General features: G+C 28.9%; 3 protein-coding genes across 5 annotated transcripts; 2 read left to right on the plus strand and 1 right to left on the minus strand.

Moving 5' to 3' along the window:
* The first annotated feature begins 1342 nt into the window (after positions 1 to 1342).
* On the plus strand, positions 1343 to 3505 carry LOC149887062 (uncharacterized). Its single transcript, XM_090091630.1, has 2 exons — positions 1343 to 1384; positions 1748 to 3505. The coding sequence occupies exon 2, from the start codon at positions 1748 to 1750 to the stop codon at positions 3458 to 3460; it is 1713 nt and encodes a 570-aa protein (XP_089947756.1). The 5' UTR covers positions 1343 to 1384; the 3' UTR covers positions 3461 to 3505.
* A 3874-nt stretch (positions 3506 to 7379) lies between these two features.
* LOC149887063 (D-ribitol-5-phosphate cytidylyltransferase-like) lies at positions 7380 to 19551 on the minus strand. Of its 3 annotated transcripts, XM_090091651.1 has the most exons (13): positions 19453 to 19551; positions 18946 to 19196; positions 17656 to 17750; positions 17298 to 17353; positions 14658 to 14703; positions 14460 to 14515; positions 14307 to 14367; positions 9700 to 9780; positions 9547 to 9626; positions 9369 to 9438; positions 8623 to 8727; positions 8478 to 8523; positions 7380 to 8323 (listed from the first exon to the last, which is right to left on the minus strand). In XM_090091651.1, the coding sequence occupies exons 2-13, from the start codon at positions 18974 to 18976 to the stop codon at positions 8307 to 8309; spliced, it is 744 nt and encodes a 247-aa protein (XP_089947777.1). In that variant the 5' UTR covers positions 18977 to 19196; positions 19453 to 19551; the 3' UTR covers positions 7380 to 8306. The 3 variants fall into 3 exon arrangements, with proteins under 3 accessions (XP_089947777.1, XP_089947779.1, XP_089947780.1); XM_090091653.1 differs by lacking the exons at positions 18946 to 19196; positions 19453 to 19551 and having other exon boundaries at positions 8018 to 8323; positions 14640 to 14703; positions 17656 to 18929; XM_090091654.1 differs by lacking the exons at positions 8478 to 8523; positions 18946 to 19196; positions 19453 to 19551 and having other exon boundaries at positions 8018 to 8323; positions 14640 to 14703; positions 17656 to 18932.
* LOC149887064 (uncharacterized) lies at positions 9793 to 13053 on the plus strand. Its single transcript, XM_090091650.1, has 2 exons — positions 9793 to 12160; positions 12955 to 13053. The coding sequence occupies exon 1, from the start codon at positions 11345 to 11347 to the stop codon at positions 12092 to 12094; it is 750 nt and encodes a 249-aa protein (XP_089947776.1). The 5' UTR covers positions 9793 to 11344; the 3' UTR covers positions 12095 to 12160; positions 12955 to 13053.
* Positions 19552 to 20257: the final 706 nt, after the last annotated feature.

Here is a 20257-nt window from a genome sequence, read left to right on the forward strand (position 1 = left end):
TCTGGCATAAGACCGCCACGGCTGGCTCGGATGTAGTCCAATCTGGACGTCCAATTTTCGATGACTTTTTCCAACATTTGTGGTCGTATATCGGCAATAACACGGCGAATGTTGTCTTCCAAATGGTCAAGCGTTTGTGGCTTATCCGCATAGACCAATGACTTTACATAGCCCCACAGAAAGTAGTCTAGCGGTGTTAAATCACAAGATCTTGGAGGCCAATTCACAGGTCCAAAACGTGAAATTAGGCGGTCACCAAACGTGTTTTTCAATAAATCGATTGTGGCACGAGCTGTGTGACATGTTGCGCCGTCTTGTTGAAACCACAGCTCCTGGACATCATGGTTGTTCAATTCAGGAATGAAAAAGTTTGTAATCATGGCTCTATACCTATCACCATTGACTGAAACGTTCTGGCCATCATCATTTTTGAAGAAGTACGGACCAATGATTCCACCAGCCCATAAAGCGCACCAAACAGTCATTTTTTCTGGATGTAACGGTGTTTTGACATACACTTGAGGATTATCTTCACTCCAAATGCGGCAGTTTTGTTTGTTGACGTAACCATTCAACCAGAAGTGCGCTTCATCGCTAAAGAAAGGTCGCTTATGAAAATCGGGAACAACGGCAATCTCGTTTTGGGCCCATTCGACGAATCTACGCCTTGCTTGATGATCGTTTGGCTTCAATTCTTGCACGAGTTGGATTTTGTAAGCACGCATACCAAGATCCTTCAGCAAAATCTTCCATACAGTGGATGGACACAGATCCAATTCCTGTGCTCGATGGCGGATAGACTCATTCGGGTCTTCCGCAATGCTACGCTCTACAGTAGCAATAGCTTCTTCTGTACGCACCGTACGGCGTCTCTGGGGATGCGAGTTATCAATAAGAGTAAACGTGGTGCGAAAACGTTCCATGGTTAATCGAATTAACTGCTCTGATGGATGATTTTGTCGAGGATAAAATGGACGTAGAGCGCGATACGTATTCCGCACAGAACCATTATTTTCGAAATAAAATTGAACTATTTGCAAGCGTTGTTCAGGCGTGAGTCTATTCATGGTGAATTGCCAAACCAAACTGAGAATAAATCACTTGTCACCTGTTAAATCGGTCGCCATCTTGAACAGTAATGCCAACTTAAAGTTCTATACCTCTAAAAAAAACACCCTTTATGTAAATATTTTGCTACAACACCATGGTCCTATGTTGCCCAGAATGGAACTTCAAAAGTTGCCGTAATTGAAACGATGTCATCTCATAACACGCTACTTGACGTCCGAATTATCAGAAAATTTCATTAGTCCAACTGTTAGACATAGTATTATTGTTAGACATTTGTTGCTTTTTTGGAATTGGTATTTAGTCTTGCTTTAAAGTATGAAATGATTTTTCTTTTATCTTTTAGTAAAAAATAAAATGTAAAAGTTTTACAAAAGTTATACATTTCTATTTAACGGATAAACTTGTAAGACAACATAAAGTATATACCCAGCATAAGTTTTTTACTGCATATAGAAGTTAATATATAAAGTTGCAAACTTTATATAGTTTATATAGATTTTGATTTATATAGTTAATGATTAACTAAACAAAAATGATGAAAAATAATGATTATATAATGAGTATATAATTAACTTAATCATATATGAATAACAAATAAATATATGAAAAAATAAGCCTGTAATAAGATTATAAAACTCTCCTTATGTATCTTCATAGTAATTTGCTTTTATTTTAGATGCAAACACCACGAAAATATGGAAAATGGAAAGTAGAAAACTTGAAAAAGGCTGTTGAAGCAATAAAACAAAGAGAAATCAGCTTAAATGAAGCCGCTTATGAATTTTGTACTCCAAAAGCAACTTTGTCAAGGCATATAAATGAAAAAAACAAAGTTGCTGTTGCAAATGTGAAATTTCATGGTCGACTTACCACCTTACCTAATGAAATTGAAACAGAACTAGCTGATCACTGTTTATTATTAGAATCGATGTACTTTGGATTAAGGATTGATGATCTTCGTCGTCTAGCATTTGATATTGCGGAAGCTAACAACGTCACACATAATTTTAACAAACAAACACGAATGGCAGGAAAAAAGTGGTATTATGCATTTATGCAAAGGCACCCACAACTGTCGCTTCGTGGGCCTGAATCAACATCAATTGCACGTGCACAAGGTTTTAATAAAGAGCGAGTGCAATCTTTCTTTAATTTACTTTCAAAGTTATACATGGAAGAAAAGTTAACTCCAGACAGACTTTATAATATGGATGAAACTAGTTTATCAACAGTACAAGATGGTCAGATAAAAATTATTAGTGCAAGGGGCAAAAAACGAGTTGGAATTATGACTAGTAGTGAACGAGGAAATTCAGTAACAGCTGTAGTTTGTGTATCTGCAGCAGGATTTTATGTTCCACCAATGTTAATATATAAACGCAAAAGAATGAAGCCAGAAATAACAAATGGTGCACCTCCAGGAACTGTATTTAGTACTCAAGAGAAAGGATGGATGTCAAATGAAGGTTTTTTAGATTGGCTCAATCATTTCATTAAAGTTGTTAAACCTTCAAAACAATCAAAAGTTTTGTTGATACTTGATGGTCATGTTGCACATTCAAAAATTTTGGCAGCGATATATCTAGCACGAAATGCTGGAGTGCGTATGGTATCACTACCTCCCCATACTACACACAGACTGCAACCATTAGACGTTGCATTCTTTGGACCACTTGGTACATACTATGATGAAACTATGCGAAAATGGATGCGGTCACATATATCACAACCAGTAACAACTTGGCAAGTTGCAGAATTATTTGGTGACGCATATAGTCAGGCAGCATCATTGAGAATTGCTATGAAAGGATTTCAGGCTAGTGGGTTGTGGCCTTTGGACATAAATGTATTTACTGATTCTGATTTTACAGCCTCTTCATTTACTGATGTTGGTCCTTCAAACAATCTTCAGTCATCTGAAAGTATAGATGGGATGACAAAACTATCTACAGATAAATCAAGTGAAAAAAAATTAAAATGTCTTGTTTCAGTTTCAACTTTGTCTCTTTTGCCAGTGGTTTCACTTGAAGTAAAAAACAAAAAAAGAAGATCACGAACAACTCAGGCGGCTGATCTTACAAGCTCCCCATATAGACGTGCTCTAGAAATTACACCAAGAAATCAAAAGCACACACTAAATCAAATAGCTTCCAAACAAATTAAAAAATCTACAAAAAAAAAGCTCACACTAAATCCAATAACTGCCAAACTATTGCAAAAACCACAGGAAAGCAAAGTAGCACTTGACTCAATCACCATGGACCAAATGAAATTGAGCACATCAAATAAAATCACCATCGCCACCACAGCACACCACATATCACCACTACCATCCCAAGTGCAGAAGCTGCAAGAAAAAAAGACTTATGAATTGCGAAAAAAGGATTAAATATTTGTTGTAATTTTTATTTGTTATTATATCTTTTAAATATCTTTTATTAAGGTGGCTTCACAGGAAATGTTTTTTTTTTTAGTAAAATAACTTAAATCTGTTCTAAAATCAGTTTTATAAATTCAATTTAATGAAAATAACAATAAAATATAAATGCTTATTGAAAAAAAAAAAAAAAAAGAGGACTTTATTTATAAAAAACGCATAAAAAAGCATATATTTATTTATTTTTCAAAACACGATTAAACCAGAATGGCTAATTAAAACAACTCGCAACTTTGCAATATTATTATCTGATATATGAGGTAGAGGATGAACTAAGATCAATATATAAAAACAAAAACATTTCTTTTAAGTCCCTAAAAACTGAAAATTGACTAATTTTTTGGGGTAGGGTTCAAAAAAAGACTTAGCAATCAATAAATATTCATTCAATTATCAAGATTCTAGTTCATTCTCTACATATATATGTATTGGACAATTAGGGAAAATTTGAAGGTCTAAGCATTTTTTAATGTTGAGATATCGTGTTTTGAGTTTATAAATTATGTTAAAATCTTCATTTTTAGATATAAGGCAAATAAGTTAAAAAAGTTTTAAAAACATCCCTTTTTGTAGCTATTTTTTGATAATTGTTCTTGATCTTTATCAATCCAACCTTTCCTAATTCCTCTCAACTCTTTTCTTCTTTTTTTTTTTTTTGGTTGTCCTTTTTTCACCATATTCTGTAACCGCTTTCGGTCTTTTTTTACTGAACTGGTTATTGTATTTTTTCCAAAGTCTAGATTTAAATGTTTAAATACACAATAAATACCAGATGAACCTTCATTAAAAGAAAGAACTGCTGAGTTTACTCCCATTTCAAGAACATCTGTCTTTACATAAACATTTTTAGGACATCGGGACCAGATGATATTATTTAGTCCTTCATTACAATTTTGAGTTTGCCCATGAAGACATTTTTTCAATAAACTGTCATTACTCAATTCATCAAAGTCTTTCTTAATAATTTCATAAATCCATTCAGGCAAGTTTAATTTACGAGAATAGTTTTCATCTGCATCTGCATTACTACTTATATTGTCAAAAGCATTTACAGTTAAACATGACATGTTCATAAGTCGTGAAAAATTAACCATTGGTTGGTGTCCTCTTCCAATTTCACGGAATCCAATTACCATTCTCAGGTTAACATCAAACATGTTTCTACCTTTTTTATCATTTTTAACAATGTTTGAAGTAAAATTACTGTATGTAAAAGAACATTGTGCATTTGTACATGTTAAAATAAGTTTATGGGAGAAACCCATTCTGCTAGAATAATCATCTGTGATGTTAACTTTACTTTTACAATCAGGACATGCACTAACCAAATCAAATAACTGTTTGATAAAAATAAAATTAACAAGAAGAAAATAATCATTTGTGTTGGCATTACTTGTATCTTCGACATCAAACTTTAACTTTTTAGAACTGATACATGAAACATTTTCAGACAAGTTACCAGTTACATTCGTATCTTTAATACATTTGGTGTGCTTGTTACCACTAAATTTTCTCTTCTTAGATCTTGAAGTATTCTTATAACTACCCATTATATATTTAATTTATTAATGTAAAAAAATATTTCAAGTAAACATTGTATCAACACAACTTGTGTTAGTATAATGGTTTTGTCACAAGAAGTAATTAAATGATCGTGAAATGATGCAATTTTAATAAGTGGAACGGTTTTATTTTTAAAACTGAACATGGTTAGCCTCTAAAATAAATCTTTTATAATTGCAGAACACGAAAACATACCAAAAGAGTGGTTAAACAAAAGTTTTCATACTGCTTTTTTCCGTTGCTATAGGCGTTGCTAAGGAAGCTACTTTATATCATACCTGCAAAATGCAAAATTGTTGCTTAAAAAATTAAAATTAAAAAATAATTGTACCATCATTTTCAGCATTGTTAAAAGTCTCAAAAATCATGTTTTTCAATTTTTTTTTCTTTTTTTTTGATTTTACACCTTTTATTTCCTGTGAAGCCACCTTAAAAAGCTAATCAATTAATTTTTCCTTTGAGCCATAAGTTTTATAGCTGTAATTTATTCAAATATTAGAACTGTTCTAATTAAAGAATATATGTGTTCCATTCAAGGAGACCAGTTGCCTTTATTGGAACAAAATGGTGCCTTGAAAAATCAAAGTTTATATCCAATAAGGGTGCGATCAATAGAGTCGAATCATTAATAAAAGCATAGTAGGGTTGTATATCTATATTATTTAATTCATAAATGTTTTCATAGTTAAGCCATCTTTGGTTAATAAATATTTTTTCCTAAAGTGTTCCAATTAAGGCAACTCTCCCCTATATATTATGGAGCTTATAGAGTAGTCGAGGCAAAAAGTGGCGACATATTGGGAAAAATACTGAAAAAAAATACACAAAATTAAGGCCGGTGAATGAAGGACCAAAGAGTTGAATGAAACCGACTTTTGACAAAAAACTTTATTGAAGCTTTTTATATTTCGCTATACTTTTTTTAGTCATTTTAAAATTATCCTTACCGATCTATTTTATCATTGACAGAGTTTGTTTACACGAACAAAAGTTCTCAAATTTACAAATGTTCATCTTGAAAAAATGATGAAAATCTGTTTGTACCGACAACTAATTTCCTTTACCTTGGTGTAATTTGTTTCATAATTTTTCAACGCGTGAAGCAGTTACTTTATCCTGAAAAGTCTTATTAAACAAATTCTATAAAAGTTTAAACTAATACACGTCATAAGAGTATCTGTTTTAAATCTGTGGGCAGCCATTTTAATAGATTTTTTTGTTGATGAGCGAAAATTTAGAGTTTGCCGGAAACTCGCATGTCGAATGAGTTGCACGTCCGTCTCTTATACGTCCATGGTATATTTAATTCGTTTCGGTGTTTTTTAAAACGGGTTTACAAGTTAGCCAATATACACAGTAAACAAGCGACATAAACATAAGTACAATGTGTTTAGAAATAAAAAAAAAAGTAATAAACAAATATAAAAGAGAATCTAGCGTGGATGTTTTATTTATTTGTCATAGCACATAGGCGCCTATGACATTAGATCAGAATAGATTAACGTCCGTTTAGCTATTAAATAGACTTCAGGGATGTTAAATGTATACTAAAGAAACAAAAATATGATCAACTTTGGGGACCCGGGTTCTTTTAATTCTCTGAACCCCCTATTGCTACGCCGCTGCACAAGATATTTAATCGTTATTTATAATTACCTTAAGGGGCAACTAACCTCAAATTTTTTCAAAAATTGGATTTTTTTTTTCTAATAATTATTGAGCAAAATTTTATGTAGATTTTGAATCTGCAAAAAAATTTATAGATTTCTTTATAAGTTTTTGTTTAATTTATGTTTTTTTGATCTCAAGTGAAAAATATTTGCATAGCAACGCGTTGCTGTGGGGGTGAATAATTTGTTGGTAAACTTATCCTGGAGTACTGTTTCAAATATATGAGTTGATTTAAATCTTCTTTGCTAAATAATATTCCGTTCCTTATTATATTCAAACATAGGCTATTTACAATTGCGATTTTATCAAGTTATTAAAGCTAATTTATCCAACAGCAGAAACAAAAAAATATAAAATAATCCTTTGGATGTTTTTGATGATTTGGATGTTATTAAACACATAAAAATGAGTGATTCAGACTCATAAACAAAAAACGAATTCATCTATCATCATTTAAATCGAGTGGAAGTTTTAACATTAAATGAAAGTTTTTACGACGTCAACGATTGTCAATGAATGATCGCCAAAAGTCAATAGAAAAGTCAAAGGAATATTATGAATCTGGTAGTTTTTAAAATATTCTTTTAAAAAGTAATTTTTTTAAAAATATATTTATGAAATGAACAATAATTTATGATTTTATTTTTTGATTTGCGTTTTCTGAGAATTTGCTTTTTTAACACGCCGGTAAAAAAATCTTGAAAAGTATTCATGCTATCATGATGAATTTTTCAGGGATTGCTCATTTTGCCAATATTTATGATATGATCGGAGTAAAATTTCTAATATGACTTAAGACTTTGAGTTATTAAGTTTTTTTCTTTGCATTTTGACCCTTTTTTGAAAAACCTAATTTGTCTGTAGCCTTATATGGAAAAAAAATATTTATTCAAAAATCTGCTTCGTTCATATCACAAATTCAGATATTTAGAACAGTTCTGCAAAACTTCATTGACACTCCTTTACTTACAAGTCTTTATTTTTTTACGGCGTAAACACAGTTTTTGTGGTATTTTCAGCTATTTTTTGGGTTACCATAGCAACGTGCTACCATTTTATGTATTTTTTGGTATTTTTAATGTCAGTATAATATTTCCTATGTGACTAAAGAAAAAGTTTCTTTATATGTGTAGTTTTGAAATTTGAGGGTAGTTGCCCCTTAAAAATTTGTTTAAATATTGAAATTCTTTGGTTTGTTCATAAGCAACTCTTCTCCATAAGTTTTTAAGCTAAAACTTTTTTAAATGCTGACTCTTTATAGAAACAACATCTCGATGGCTTTAAGTCAGATGTAACTGATCCGTCTCTTTCTTTACCAGGACACTTTTTATGAAAAAATCAACTTAATTTACAAAAAAAAAATGCCTTTATAAAAGAATGAAGTTATCCGAACTTGAACGGAATTATCAGAGGAAATGGGTAAAGAGCATATCTTTTTATGTCTTGCTCTATCGTATGTTAAGCAATTGAATTTCTTTCTTTTGTGTAACTATATCGAGGTTACCGCTATTATATAATTTTACTTCTCAACGCTTAATAAGGTCAACAATTTCGTTTATCTCTCTCAGCTCCAACATTGGTCTAAAACGATATTTGTAAAACGAGGTATATATATTTAAATCGGTCATATATAAAACTTGCATCAAATATTTATGCCAAAGAGAAAAACAGAAAACTAAATTTTCATTTTTTTAAATATTCAATAAATTTGTTATTAGAACCACGTGGAGCTTACTTTTTATACAAACTTCCATTAAATTTATATCATCTTGGTGTGTTACCTTATAATCATAAAAAATAGAAAAAATAAAACAAAGAAAGTAAAGCTTTAATAGAATTTTATTTAAAAAAAGTCTATTAGCCATTATTTAAAATCTCACCTTCCAGAGGTGACTTGGTCCTTTCACTAGTTTTGGATTAATACCCATATGGGTTTGCACTAATTGTAAGCATTCAGTCCCGTTAATCATCTCATTTTCACTGCACTTGAGAAATAATTTGTTAACATGTTGTAAACATTAAATACTACACAAGTTCATCAGAGAAAGTATAAAAGCTGAAATATCTATATTGATATTAAATTAATATTAAGAGACGAATTTTTATAAATGAAAAGCATGTCAATTTTTATGCACACCACCTTACTTATTACAAAATTCTCAGTTTTTTTTATTTTTATAAAGATTTTTTTTTCCTCATAAACATATTTTTCAACAGTAATTACTTAGATAAATAATCTATTTAATTATTTTAATTATTTCATCTATGAAATTTAAAAATTTAATTCATTTAAAAAATGTTTCTAAAAAAAAAAAAAAAAAAACTAAGAAATTTAATTTAGTAAATGTTTAAAGAAGCGCGTTGAGAACCAGCCAAAGCCTGTTGAAAGCAGCAAAAAATGGAAAACAGGAAAACAGGAAAAAATGTTTTGAACTGAAACTATAAATCAGATGATTATGTGAAATATTTTTTACTAATAATTTTTTAAATTTCCTTTAAAACTAACACTTTTTGAGCAGTAGAGCATGCAAAAAATGTAATTGGAAAAATTTGAGGGTAAGGCCACTCTGACTCTCAATGCACCTCAAATATATTTTAAATGCAATAATAAAAAGTAATTGAATACCATTCGATATGCTTCAGATATAATGTTGAAGCGAAAACATTGAGGAGTATGGCTTTCACAATAATCGTCCCTGGATTTTTTTAAAGGTAATAACACAAATTTTGCTATATAAAAATGTTCATTAAGAAATTTAATTAAAATCAGGTATCAAACTTCAATATACAGCTCATTTACTGACCTTTTCAGAGATATCTCTAAGAAACAATCTGAAGTAGACTTAAGTATTGTTGAAACTAATGGTCGAACAGCACCACTTGCCTTAAAAAACTACCTACAATTACTTTTAATCCAAAAAAGGACAAACCCATCAAACAAATTTACACGTACTTACCTTGTGGAGTTTGGCTTCCTCGACAAGTTTACTGATAAAGTCTTCTTTAATGAATGGGCGCACTGCATCATGTATTATTATCTAGAAGGTTATACATTGATACAAATGGTGGCACTAACGTACTTTTACATGTATTTATTCATGACGTTTTTTCAAATAATCAAAGTTTTTATTTAAATTTTATTTTCTCTTTTGATAAAAAAAACTTGAGAGAATCATTTTTTGGAATGAATTTTTACATAGGGAACAGAATGCTAAATAAGCATTAAATCAAAAACAGTATCAAAGAACATTGTTGAATAGCTCACTTAGTACCTTCTAACTGCACTCAAATGTAGTTGGTTGCCAAGTTTAATGAGACTAGATGAATAGGAGATGCTAGGAGATGAGGTAAATTACAATTAACATTATAGCTAGTGCTGGAGGTTTTTCTAATATCTGACAATCTGCTTTTACACCTAATGTCATTTTTTTTAGTAAAACAACTGATTCATCCAAAAAAAAGTGAAAAAGGGATAGTTTTATGTGCAAGATTTTGATGTAAGTCATTTCTTAAAATAAAGAACGCTCACAGTTCATGAATTGTGTACAATACCAAAGATTCAAATTGGTTTACAAAAAAATAATGGTAATTGGAGTCTGGCAACATTATTAACCAAAAAATTCAGGTCCCCCTGCACAGTGGAAAATTGTAGAGCAACAGCATATCATAAATGTTTTTTACTAATGTCGCTACTGTCATTATATTTCAATTTTATTTAATAGTTTAATAGTCATTCATTACTATAATGCAGGAATTTCACATAATTTTATGCAAAAATAAAAGATTTGAAGCCCTATTGTTTATTACTTTTGCGGATGTTCATTTCAAACCTGTTCGCTTCATCACTTTAAAAGTGAATTTTCTATAAAACTTTCTAGGAATAAGTATAAAGTATTATACATTTTTGAAAAGCTCATGTTATGGAGATTTTAAGAAAATTATACATTTTTACTTATATGGTTCAGTTTAGGAGTAATTATTTGAACAATAAAATAAATGAAAAAAAAAATATTCTTCAAGTTCACTGAGACTTTTGGTAGTTACCCACGCTTCCCCACGCTTTACATTTAATGTAGTATTCTAGCCTAGGTGTTTATTAAAAACATGTATAAGAATGAGTTGCAGAAACGTGCTGTTTCCGAAATTATCGAGAAAAGAGTGATAAAAGTAAAAAAACAGAAAACCGCTTTTTATCGTGGTTTCAAATTTTGTTCATTTATAACAATAGCTTGGTATATGTTTTTTAATTTATTATCAATTTTTTATTGATACCATGGCATTCTTTTATTTTTGCACTCATTTTGTGGTGAATGTACACTGCCAATATATAAAGAGTTGAAACATATCAGTATAAGAAACTCACAGTGGAAATTAAACCGACTCGTTTGACTATTGAATATTACTTAAGTTACTTTTGTGACTTGTTAAAATGACAACTTTTAAGTGTTTGAAATGTAAATTATTGCTTTCCTATATTGATGGAGGAATGACAGTTGAGGCACTGTCAACAATTTTAAAAGAAAATTATCAACTTTCTGAGGACAACTTGTGTTTCATCATTAGTGGTATTTAAAGGCACATTATTCCGTCTTTTAATAAACGATGGAGCATATCTTTAATACATATCTTCAGGCGTTGCATTCAATAGGAGAAGAAGCAGAAGCAAAACTTGTGGAACCATTAAGGATTGCTGATAAAGACAAAAAAAAATTAACATCGAGTTTTATGGAAAACGCAAGCCAGAAAAATATGCTAACTGATGAAGAAGCACTCAGCATGTTTATTGATTTAGATTTAACAAAAGCACAATATTTGTATATGAGGAAGGTGACAAATGAACGAAACTGTTCCATATTCCCACCATATTGTAAAATTCAAGAAATTAAACAGACCTGCTATCCACCATCTTCTGCAATAGAAATTACGAACACACATGCGAATATTCTGGAACTGCAAGATTTATTGGATCACACTGTAGCTAGAATTTTGACCATAGATTCTCTGTACAGTATTGAATTCAAGCATTTACTTTCATATAGTAAATGGGGCTGTGATGGTTCCTCTGGCCAAAGCCAATACAAGCAGAAACTTCCAGAGGAATCTGAACTTATTTCTTATGCAAATTTGTTTACTAGTTCTTTGGTGCCTATCAAACTAATTGATAAAGTAACTGGCGCAGTTGTTTGGCAAAATCCGGCACCTTCGTATGTTCGTTTTTGTCGACCTATATGCATTGAATTTTGCAAAGAGACTTCCAAGAAAACTAAAGCCATTGTAGATGAAGTAAAGAGCCAAATAAACTCTTTGCGTGAAATGTGCAAGAACTTGATGAAGATACTCTGCAGCTTTTGAAAGTCAACGAACTGATTTCAGGAACTGAAAGTCCCTATGTAGTTATGATATAGTACCTTTAAGGTGGTACCAGGGTAAAAAACGGCTATTTTTGATAAAATTTTGAAAAATACCAAAATTAATGTTTTGAATTCTTAAATCTACCTATTTCAATATGCGTTTTGCAAAAAGTCAAAAATCTTCTTAACTTTAATCAAATTTGGCCTTTTTTTAAAGAGCAGTTTGGTTTTTGCTTCATAACAACGACCTTAGAAACGCTTTTTATCTCGCTAAATCTCAATTTTTCAGAAAAAATAACTTTTCATAGAAAATAGATAATGGGCTGAAATTTTGCAGATTTAAAGATGAACATATTACGAATGTTGTCTATGAAGCAAATTTTTGTTATTTTTTATTTAAAACTCATTTTTATCATGCTTTTGTCCCAAACTTCCCTTAATTTTATATCTTAAAGTTCGAATGTCAACCTGGTAAAATTAAAAATGTTTAAAAAAATTCTGTTTCATAGACAACATTCTAAATACATTAAAGAATTCATGTTCAAATTTTCAAGCAGTTTTGACTCTTTTTGAGTTAGTTATATTAGATGAAAGAATAAGAAGGTTTGGGGGTAAAATAACACTAATTATGCGCATAATTAATGACGTTATCACTAAAATTTTTTTATTTGGCTACTGTTTTATATATTTTTTTTGTTCATTAATAGAAAAGAGCTAAAGTCTATTAATAGTTTTCAATTTCTTGTTAAAAAGTTACCTTTACCCTGGTACCACCTTAATATAACTATACATTATTTCATAAAAACAACTAATTAAAAATTGTTATAAAGAAACTGTCTTAAATATTTCTATAATTAGTAGGTAAGCACTTTATGTATTTTTCGTAGTTTTTAATAATTTTAAGGTATTTTCATATATTTGTAAAGCATTGTGTTAAAGTGTAAATTAACTAACTGCCAATTTTGAAGTTTTTGATTTTTATTTATTTATTTTTAATATTGTATTACAAAAAATTCTTATAAAGAGTATTTCACAAGAAGCGTCATATACTTTTTACATTTGTGCAAAATTTCAAATCTCTATTTTTAGTAACAAAAAAGTTATCGATTTTTGGTCCGAAACACACCTTTATTTTCCACTGTGCCCTGTCCCAAATGTTGATAGAGTGAATAAAAAAAAAAATCTTTTGTAGTATTTTAAAGCAGATCAAAATATTTTGGAAATATTTAAATGTCATCAAAAATTTTCTTATATTTTAAAAATGGTAACCATGTAAACTCTACAGGGGAGATTATTAACTTTATGTAGTCATAACTTTTGAATGTTAAATGATTTTTTCACTAAATAATTTTACAAATGAATTTCAGTCTAGTTTATAACAGAAGAGCTTTTTTTTAGTGTCATGTTTTTTTTTCAAATAATCATTTCCATTGTGGTGGGGAGCTAAAAACTGTTTTACAACACAATTGGAAAACAAATTCTAGATATCCCCACCCACTAATACTGTGCCAAGAGTGGTCAATGAATGGAAAAACTACACAAGGAATGCAAAATAGACAAATATCTAATGCTAAGGTTTGTCTTCATCAACCACATTTACATTTGCTTAATTTTCAATATTTCTTAACATGATTTTTTATTGCATACCCTAGCCTGAGTTTTGCTCTAACATTACATCTTCCCAATTTTTGATTTCAACAAATTATAAACTTATTGCCTCACAGCTTGCAACTTTTTTTTTTAAAGATATTTTCTTTTTTTTTTTTTTAATATAAATAAAGATGTTTTAATATAAAAAATATTCTACTTTTTTTTGTTGTAGCAATTAAATGGATTATCTTTTGATCTTTTTAAGAATGGGAGTTGGTTAGTCCAACATCTAATGATAGTGTCAGCATATTTAATTGTAAAAAAAAAGCTTGATTGTAAAACATCTTTTTAAATTTATTTACAATAGCAACAAAGGGTAATCCTTTATTTACAATAGTAACAAAGGGAAATCCTTTATGTGAGCAATTAAACCACTTTTTAAATTTTAAAGCAAGAGTTTTGGCTATCCTTCAATATACAATTTAACATCTTTCTTTTTATTTACATAGATAAATACAAAAAAGAGAAATCCACAAAAACTTACAACTTACTAAATATTTTTCTAAACAACTGAATTATGAAAAAAATACCAAAAAGCAAATAAATAAACAAATGAAGCTTACAATGTCTTCAGCTGAACATAAGCCATTCAAAGCTTTAATTCCAGCATAAATACTTTGATGTCTTTAGTAATGAATAGGAATTATGCAAATTAAAATTATCTCAACTTATTCTCTGAATCAAAAAACATAATAATCGTAATGTAAAACATTCACCTTGAGCCTTTGCCTTCAATTAACTCCACCTTGTCATATTTTCTTTCTAACCTTAGCTAAAATATTGAATTTACTTTTTAAGTAAAGCATAATCTCATGGCATAAAAATGCATCATTTTGTTTGAGTAGAATAAGAAATTAAAAGAATTAAGTTTGAACAAACCAAAGAAAAAATCATACTTTTTCTGTAAAACTAACCCATGACTTAGGAACTGGTACAATTATTTTTTTTATCCAAGAGATGCTGTTCTATGAAAATAAAGTGAAAAATAAGAATAAACTTTACTTAAATATCTTTTTTTTATTTGAAAATTTAACAGCTTTATGAATTTTAAGAACAATTCATTTCATTTCAACTCATCCAAACCAATTAATTCACTTCAAGGTTTTGGTATAAAGGTAATCATGAGAAAAGCAATGTCAAATATTGTGAATCTTTAAAACTTATACTTTCTCTGACATTTTTTATTCAGAGCATCTCTTGTGATGCTCTCAAAAATTTTCTTTAATCAAGAGCAAACTTGGTAGGTTTGTATAGTTTTAGATTTAAGTATCATACTTAAAAACCATAAAAATCTAATTCACTTCTCTTATTTAGTTTTATATGAGTATTGTTGCAGTGAAAAGTATGATACAATTTTCTTATAATAAACAACAATTGTAGATTAATGTGTGTTCCAGTGGAGTTTTCATTGTATATAATAAAGTTCTTTAAAGTTTTTTTAAATGGTTTTTAAATATTTTGATTGACATTTAAAAATATAAGAATGACCAGGGTTAATTGTACTAGTTTTTCAATTAACATAGTTACACAATCTGGTATACTTGCACTCTGTAAAATTAGATTTAATTGATACATTCTGCAATACTATCATAGCTTTGTTCTCTACAATCTGCAATATTATCAAATCCTTGGCCCCTACAACCTGTAATATTCAATCCATCACAAGTCTTTTCCAGTCTTTTGATGGCTCTCCATAAAATCCACAATGCTTCCATCTGTTGAACACATTCCATCTTTAACAAGAATAAATCTTATTACTTCACTTCACTACTCTATATGAGGAAAATCAGGTGAAGTCAAAGTCAAAAGTCAAAGAGCAGAATTTCTCTTTAACTTTTTCTTCCACAAGTGTAATTATTTCATTCTGAACTTTTGGTGAATTGTTTTGCTTTTTTTTCATTCTGAATTTGTGGCGTGTTTTTGGGTTTTTGTATTTGTTTTGTTGCAATAAGGTCTGTTACTAGTGCTTGTAATGACTAATCAATTCTTTTGCATCATTTCCTTTTCAAGTCCATTTTCAATTAAAAAGGACCTTACTTGATCTTTTAACCAAAATTTGTATGTTTTTTTAAAGCTTTTTTCTTCCAAGTTCTGTAGGACTTGATTTTGTTATTTTCTGTGCAAAAGCATTTAAAATTTGATCTGCATTAACAAAACTATCAGGGTCTTTCACAAACCATTTTCTTTTCTTTTTTTTTTAATTTAATTCTCACCTGAATGAGATATTTTAACTTAATTTATGAATCATAAAAGGAAAATAGGAGAGAAAATTTGTGAATGAGGAGAAAAATAATCTTAGTATAGTGGATCAATAAGTTAATATTACTGCTTTTATAAGTTAATATACAGATAGTAAAATTTCCCAATTAGCTACCCTCACCAAACTGGTGTTCAAGGTTTAGGTTCCAATCCCTATATGGCACTGACAAATACAAACAAACTTTTTCATTCCTGATATTTTCAAAGATTCTTTGTCAGCTTTACAAAAATTTAATACAAGATAATTTATGTGATGTCATACGATTTCTTGTGTTTGGAAATTATTTTCCTCATTTTTAGCATCAGTGTTAGATTCTTGAATTAGATAGTCAGGTACATCAAAATTATGATCTCTCTTGACAATTACAGTAGCAAAATGCTAAGGCTTGAATTCTTTCTTAAAATGAGTTGGTTTTTCATCTTATTTTTAACTGAACTGAACAGCCTTTTTGGTTAAATCAAGTGACATTGTTGTCACAAATCTTGAAATCTATTAATAGATTTCAAGATTTGTGACAACAATGTCACTTGATTAATGTCTAAAATTCGATTTTAATTGTATTTGTTCCTTTTTTTTCTAATTCTGCTGTACTTTTGCTGTTTGAGCTCTTCACAAACCTTAATTAGTGAAACATTAACTGTATCAAAAAAATAAACCTAAAAATGGATCACAGCATTTGGAAAAGGAAAATATTTCACACTTGAAATGAAAATATCTTCCTTTTCCAAATGCTGTGATCTGATTTTAAAATTTTGCAACACATCGTAACTCAAACTAAGTGTTTTTTTTTTTTAACTTCAAATTTAGTAGGTCTTGAAAATGAGATTTGAAAAAGAAGACTCAAGAAATGACAAAAATTAGAAAAATCTTTGTTAACAGACATATTTTAGCACCAATGATAAACATTTTACAACAGATGCTCTTCAATTCTTGTATAACTGTCAAGTAATTTGTAAAACTTTTTAGTGAAAAACAAAATATAGCAATGCCAGGATTATTTTTTAACAATAAAAGCTTATTTAATAAACTTTATAATTTAAAAAAAACAAACAAAAAAAACAAATTCAAAACTAACAAGCAGGGAATGACTAATAACTTCCAAAATAGTTGAAAATCAAGTTTTTTTGACAAAATTATTTATTAGATTACCTTTGCATCAAATAAATATTTTTGTCAAAAAAAATTGATTTTCAAATATTTTAGAAGTTATGAGTCATCCTATTTGTCTGGATGAGTTGACATAGATACACCAGAACATATTTAAGGGGTTCATTTAAAAAAAAAAAAAACAGACCTATGAAATGCTTCAATTGAATAGCATAAAATAGGCTTTCCACATACTTCAACAAACTATGAAAAAAATTTTTTTTTTGATTTATTCAATATATATGGTACATCAATAGAATATTAAATATTTTAAACTTATATTATAATAAAAGTTTACTTAAATAATTTGATATATAAGGTGACCGATTCATCCTATTTTTGTAAATTCTGTCTTGAAAAATATTACATATGTTTTTATTATGCACATATTATTGTGTATATTATCGTTGCAATTGAATGTTTCTTTATTTAAATTTTCTTTTTTTTTGCTCTCCCATTATTGCAAAAATATTGGTCACCTTAATTTTATGAACAACTAAAAAAACCTGTTTTGGTATATCTGCACCAAATCTTTCTCCATATCCTCCAGCTGGCAACACAACCACAACACTTGTTTTTAGAGGCATTAAAAAATACTTATCTAGTAGAGAAAACTTTGTAAATTGTAAATGAAACAAATACTAAAAAATGATTAAAGGTCAAAACTGCTTCACAAATAACTGAAAACTGAATCAAATAACAAAAAATGATTGGTATATGCATGGACAAAAGAAGACCTTATTGTTTAGTTTTTGCATGATTAGATGTAGTAGTTAATGGTGTATAAATAAAAGGAATGCTGAGACAAAAAAAAAAAAAAAGTAAGAGAGAAATTTTCTAGAAAAATAGCCACAGAATGTTTAAGAATATAAAATTGCAACTATAATGTAATTAAACCAAAAACAGCTAAAAAAAATTAAAACTAAAAATTAAAACAATATGAAGATTATTTAAAGACTTTTGAAAAAGACAGATTAATTAGGTTGATTCTCATAAATTTCATTATTTTTATAGTAGATATGAGCATATTTATTTATTTTTATAATTAATAAGTATATTTATTTATTTTTAAGTAAATATTCTACACCAAATGTTTTTTGTTCTCATGCTATGCTTTGATTACTTTTTCTTCTGACTCTAAAACTATTTCTTTATAATCAGAAATAGTGAAAAACTAATGTAAATATTTCACATAGTAAGATGTGATATGAATTATTTGCTGCCAATCTTCAGGTAACATTATGATTACAGAAATGAACTATAATCTATTTATAGCAATCTTTACAAAAAAAGAAACTTCACAACAAAAATTGCAAATTATAGTCACATGCAGAAGCTACACACATGAGCATTACAAGCTTCTGAACATCTCAAAGTTAAATATTAGTTGGACTAGATAACATTCTGATAGAAGCTTTAAAGGATTATTGCCACATAAAGACCATGTTTGCCTAATTTTTCAAAATAATGTTTATATACTGGACTATAAACTGTATTTAGAATCAGATAATTTATAAAAAATTTGCACCCTTAACAAAATTTTTCAAAAAAAAAACATCAAAATACTAAAAATAATGACAGTAGCAAAAACAAAAAACATTTGAAAATATTTCTTCTTAAGATGAATGCTTTTTTGTTCATACAAAATGAAACTTTGTGAAAATGAAGATCATTCAAGGAAATTAAAGGAAAATGAAGTCTTATGCACATTATATTAAAAAAACTAATTGATGCTATAAATAAATATATTGACTACAGCTGTATATGAGTTAATTTGGATAAAATTGTATTTTTACTTTTCAATATTGGATTCAGTATTTTTAACATTTTCAACTGAGCTTGATGCTTCAGATGATAAAATTTTAGGTTTTAAGAATACTCTGGATGCTTCCAAAATTTTTGTCGTGTGAGTTGCATATTTCAATAATTTGTTTCCAGCATCATCTGTATTTTCTTCAAACAAAACCATTGTTCCTAAAGAATCTTGGTATGAACCAGAGAAAGCATAGCCACATAAGTTAAGTATGGGTGTGTTACTGTTAACACCCTAAAAGCATAAATTATTAAAAAGAACACCATTAAAATAACTAAAAATATAGTTGCAATATAATTAAGAAATTAAAAACTTCTTATTGGTTAAACTTTCAAGAAATTTCTGTAGTACTGTGTATTTATTTTTCTGAAGCAATTTTAATTTTAGATCTTTTTTATTTTAAAACATCTAAAAAACTGAAAAGCTGCATATATATATATATATGTACATATGAATGTGTAATCACCCACTGAGTTATTATAATACTTACAAGTATAGCAGTATTTTCTATTGTGCATCTTTCTATTTTTTCAGGGTCAACTAATCCAACAAGCTCAACAAACACATACTGTTCCTCCCATTCCTCACTATCGATTTTACAACACATTTATAAATTATATTTGATCAAATGCTTGAGTTACTACTATAACTAATTTCTAAAGTCAGGCTATCTTATTTTATGATATAAAAGAGATTCAGCATTAAAGAAAAAAAAGGCATTTTTTTTTTTAGACATTATGTTTTCATAATTGTTAAAATTTCGATACAATCAATATTTATATTATGAGGCTTTTAACACTACACTTTATATCTACAGTATAAAATGTTGTGTTAAAAACCTCAATAGGCTAAAGTGAATTACCCATGTTAACATGTTTTTATGCTCAAAAACAATATAAGATTTTATTTTAAAAGGGGAAGTAAAGTAACTATGAGTCCAATAAAATTCAATAAGCAGTTGAACTTATATTAGCAGAACTTCAGCTAATAAAAGAACAATTATGAATTAAATAAAATTAAGACGCGACTACATTTTCTCCCCTTTACCGTTCCTTTTTTCTCCCCCCCCCCCTTCTTTCTCTTCCCCCCCCCCCCCCCCTTCTTTTTTTTTTATGATTGATTTATGATTAAGCATCGGCGGTTAAAACGCGTAAATCAGCGTTAATTGCGTAAAAAATGCGTACTTACCGCGGTAATTTTGTGTAAAACAAATTTACCGCTTTATCACTTTTTACCACATTTATCACTTTTTACCACATTTATCACTTTTTACGGCTTTTTATCACAACTGCTTT

Source organism: Hydra viridissima, unplaced genomic scaffold (genome assembly GCF_058129835.1).
Source record: "Hydra viridissima isolate aposymbiotic clone 2 unplaced genomic scaffold, HvirCarnegie_v1 scaffold_6, whole genome shotgun sequence".
NCBI classification, from domain to species: domain Eukaryota; kingdom Metazoa; phylum Cnidaria; class Hydrozoa; order Anthoathecata; family Hydridae; genus Hydra; species Hydra viridissima.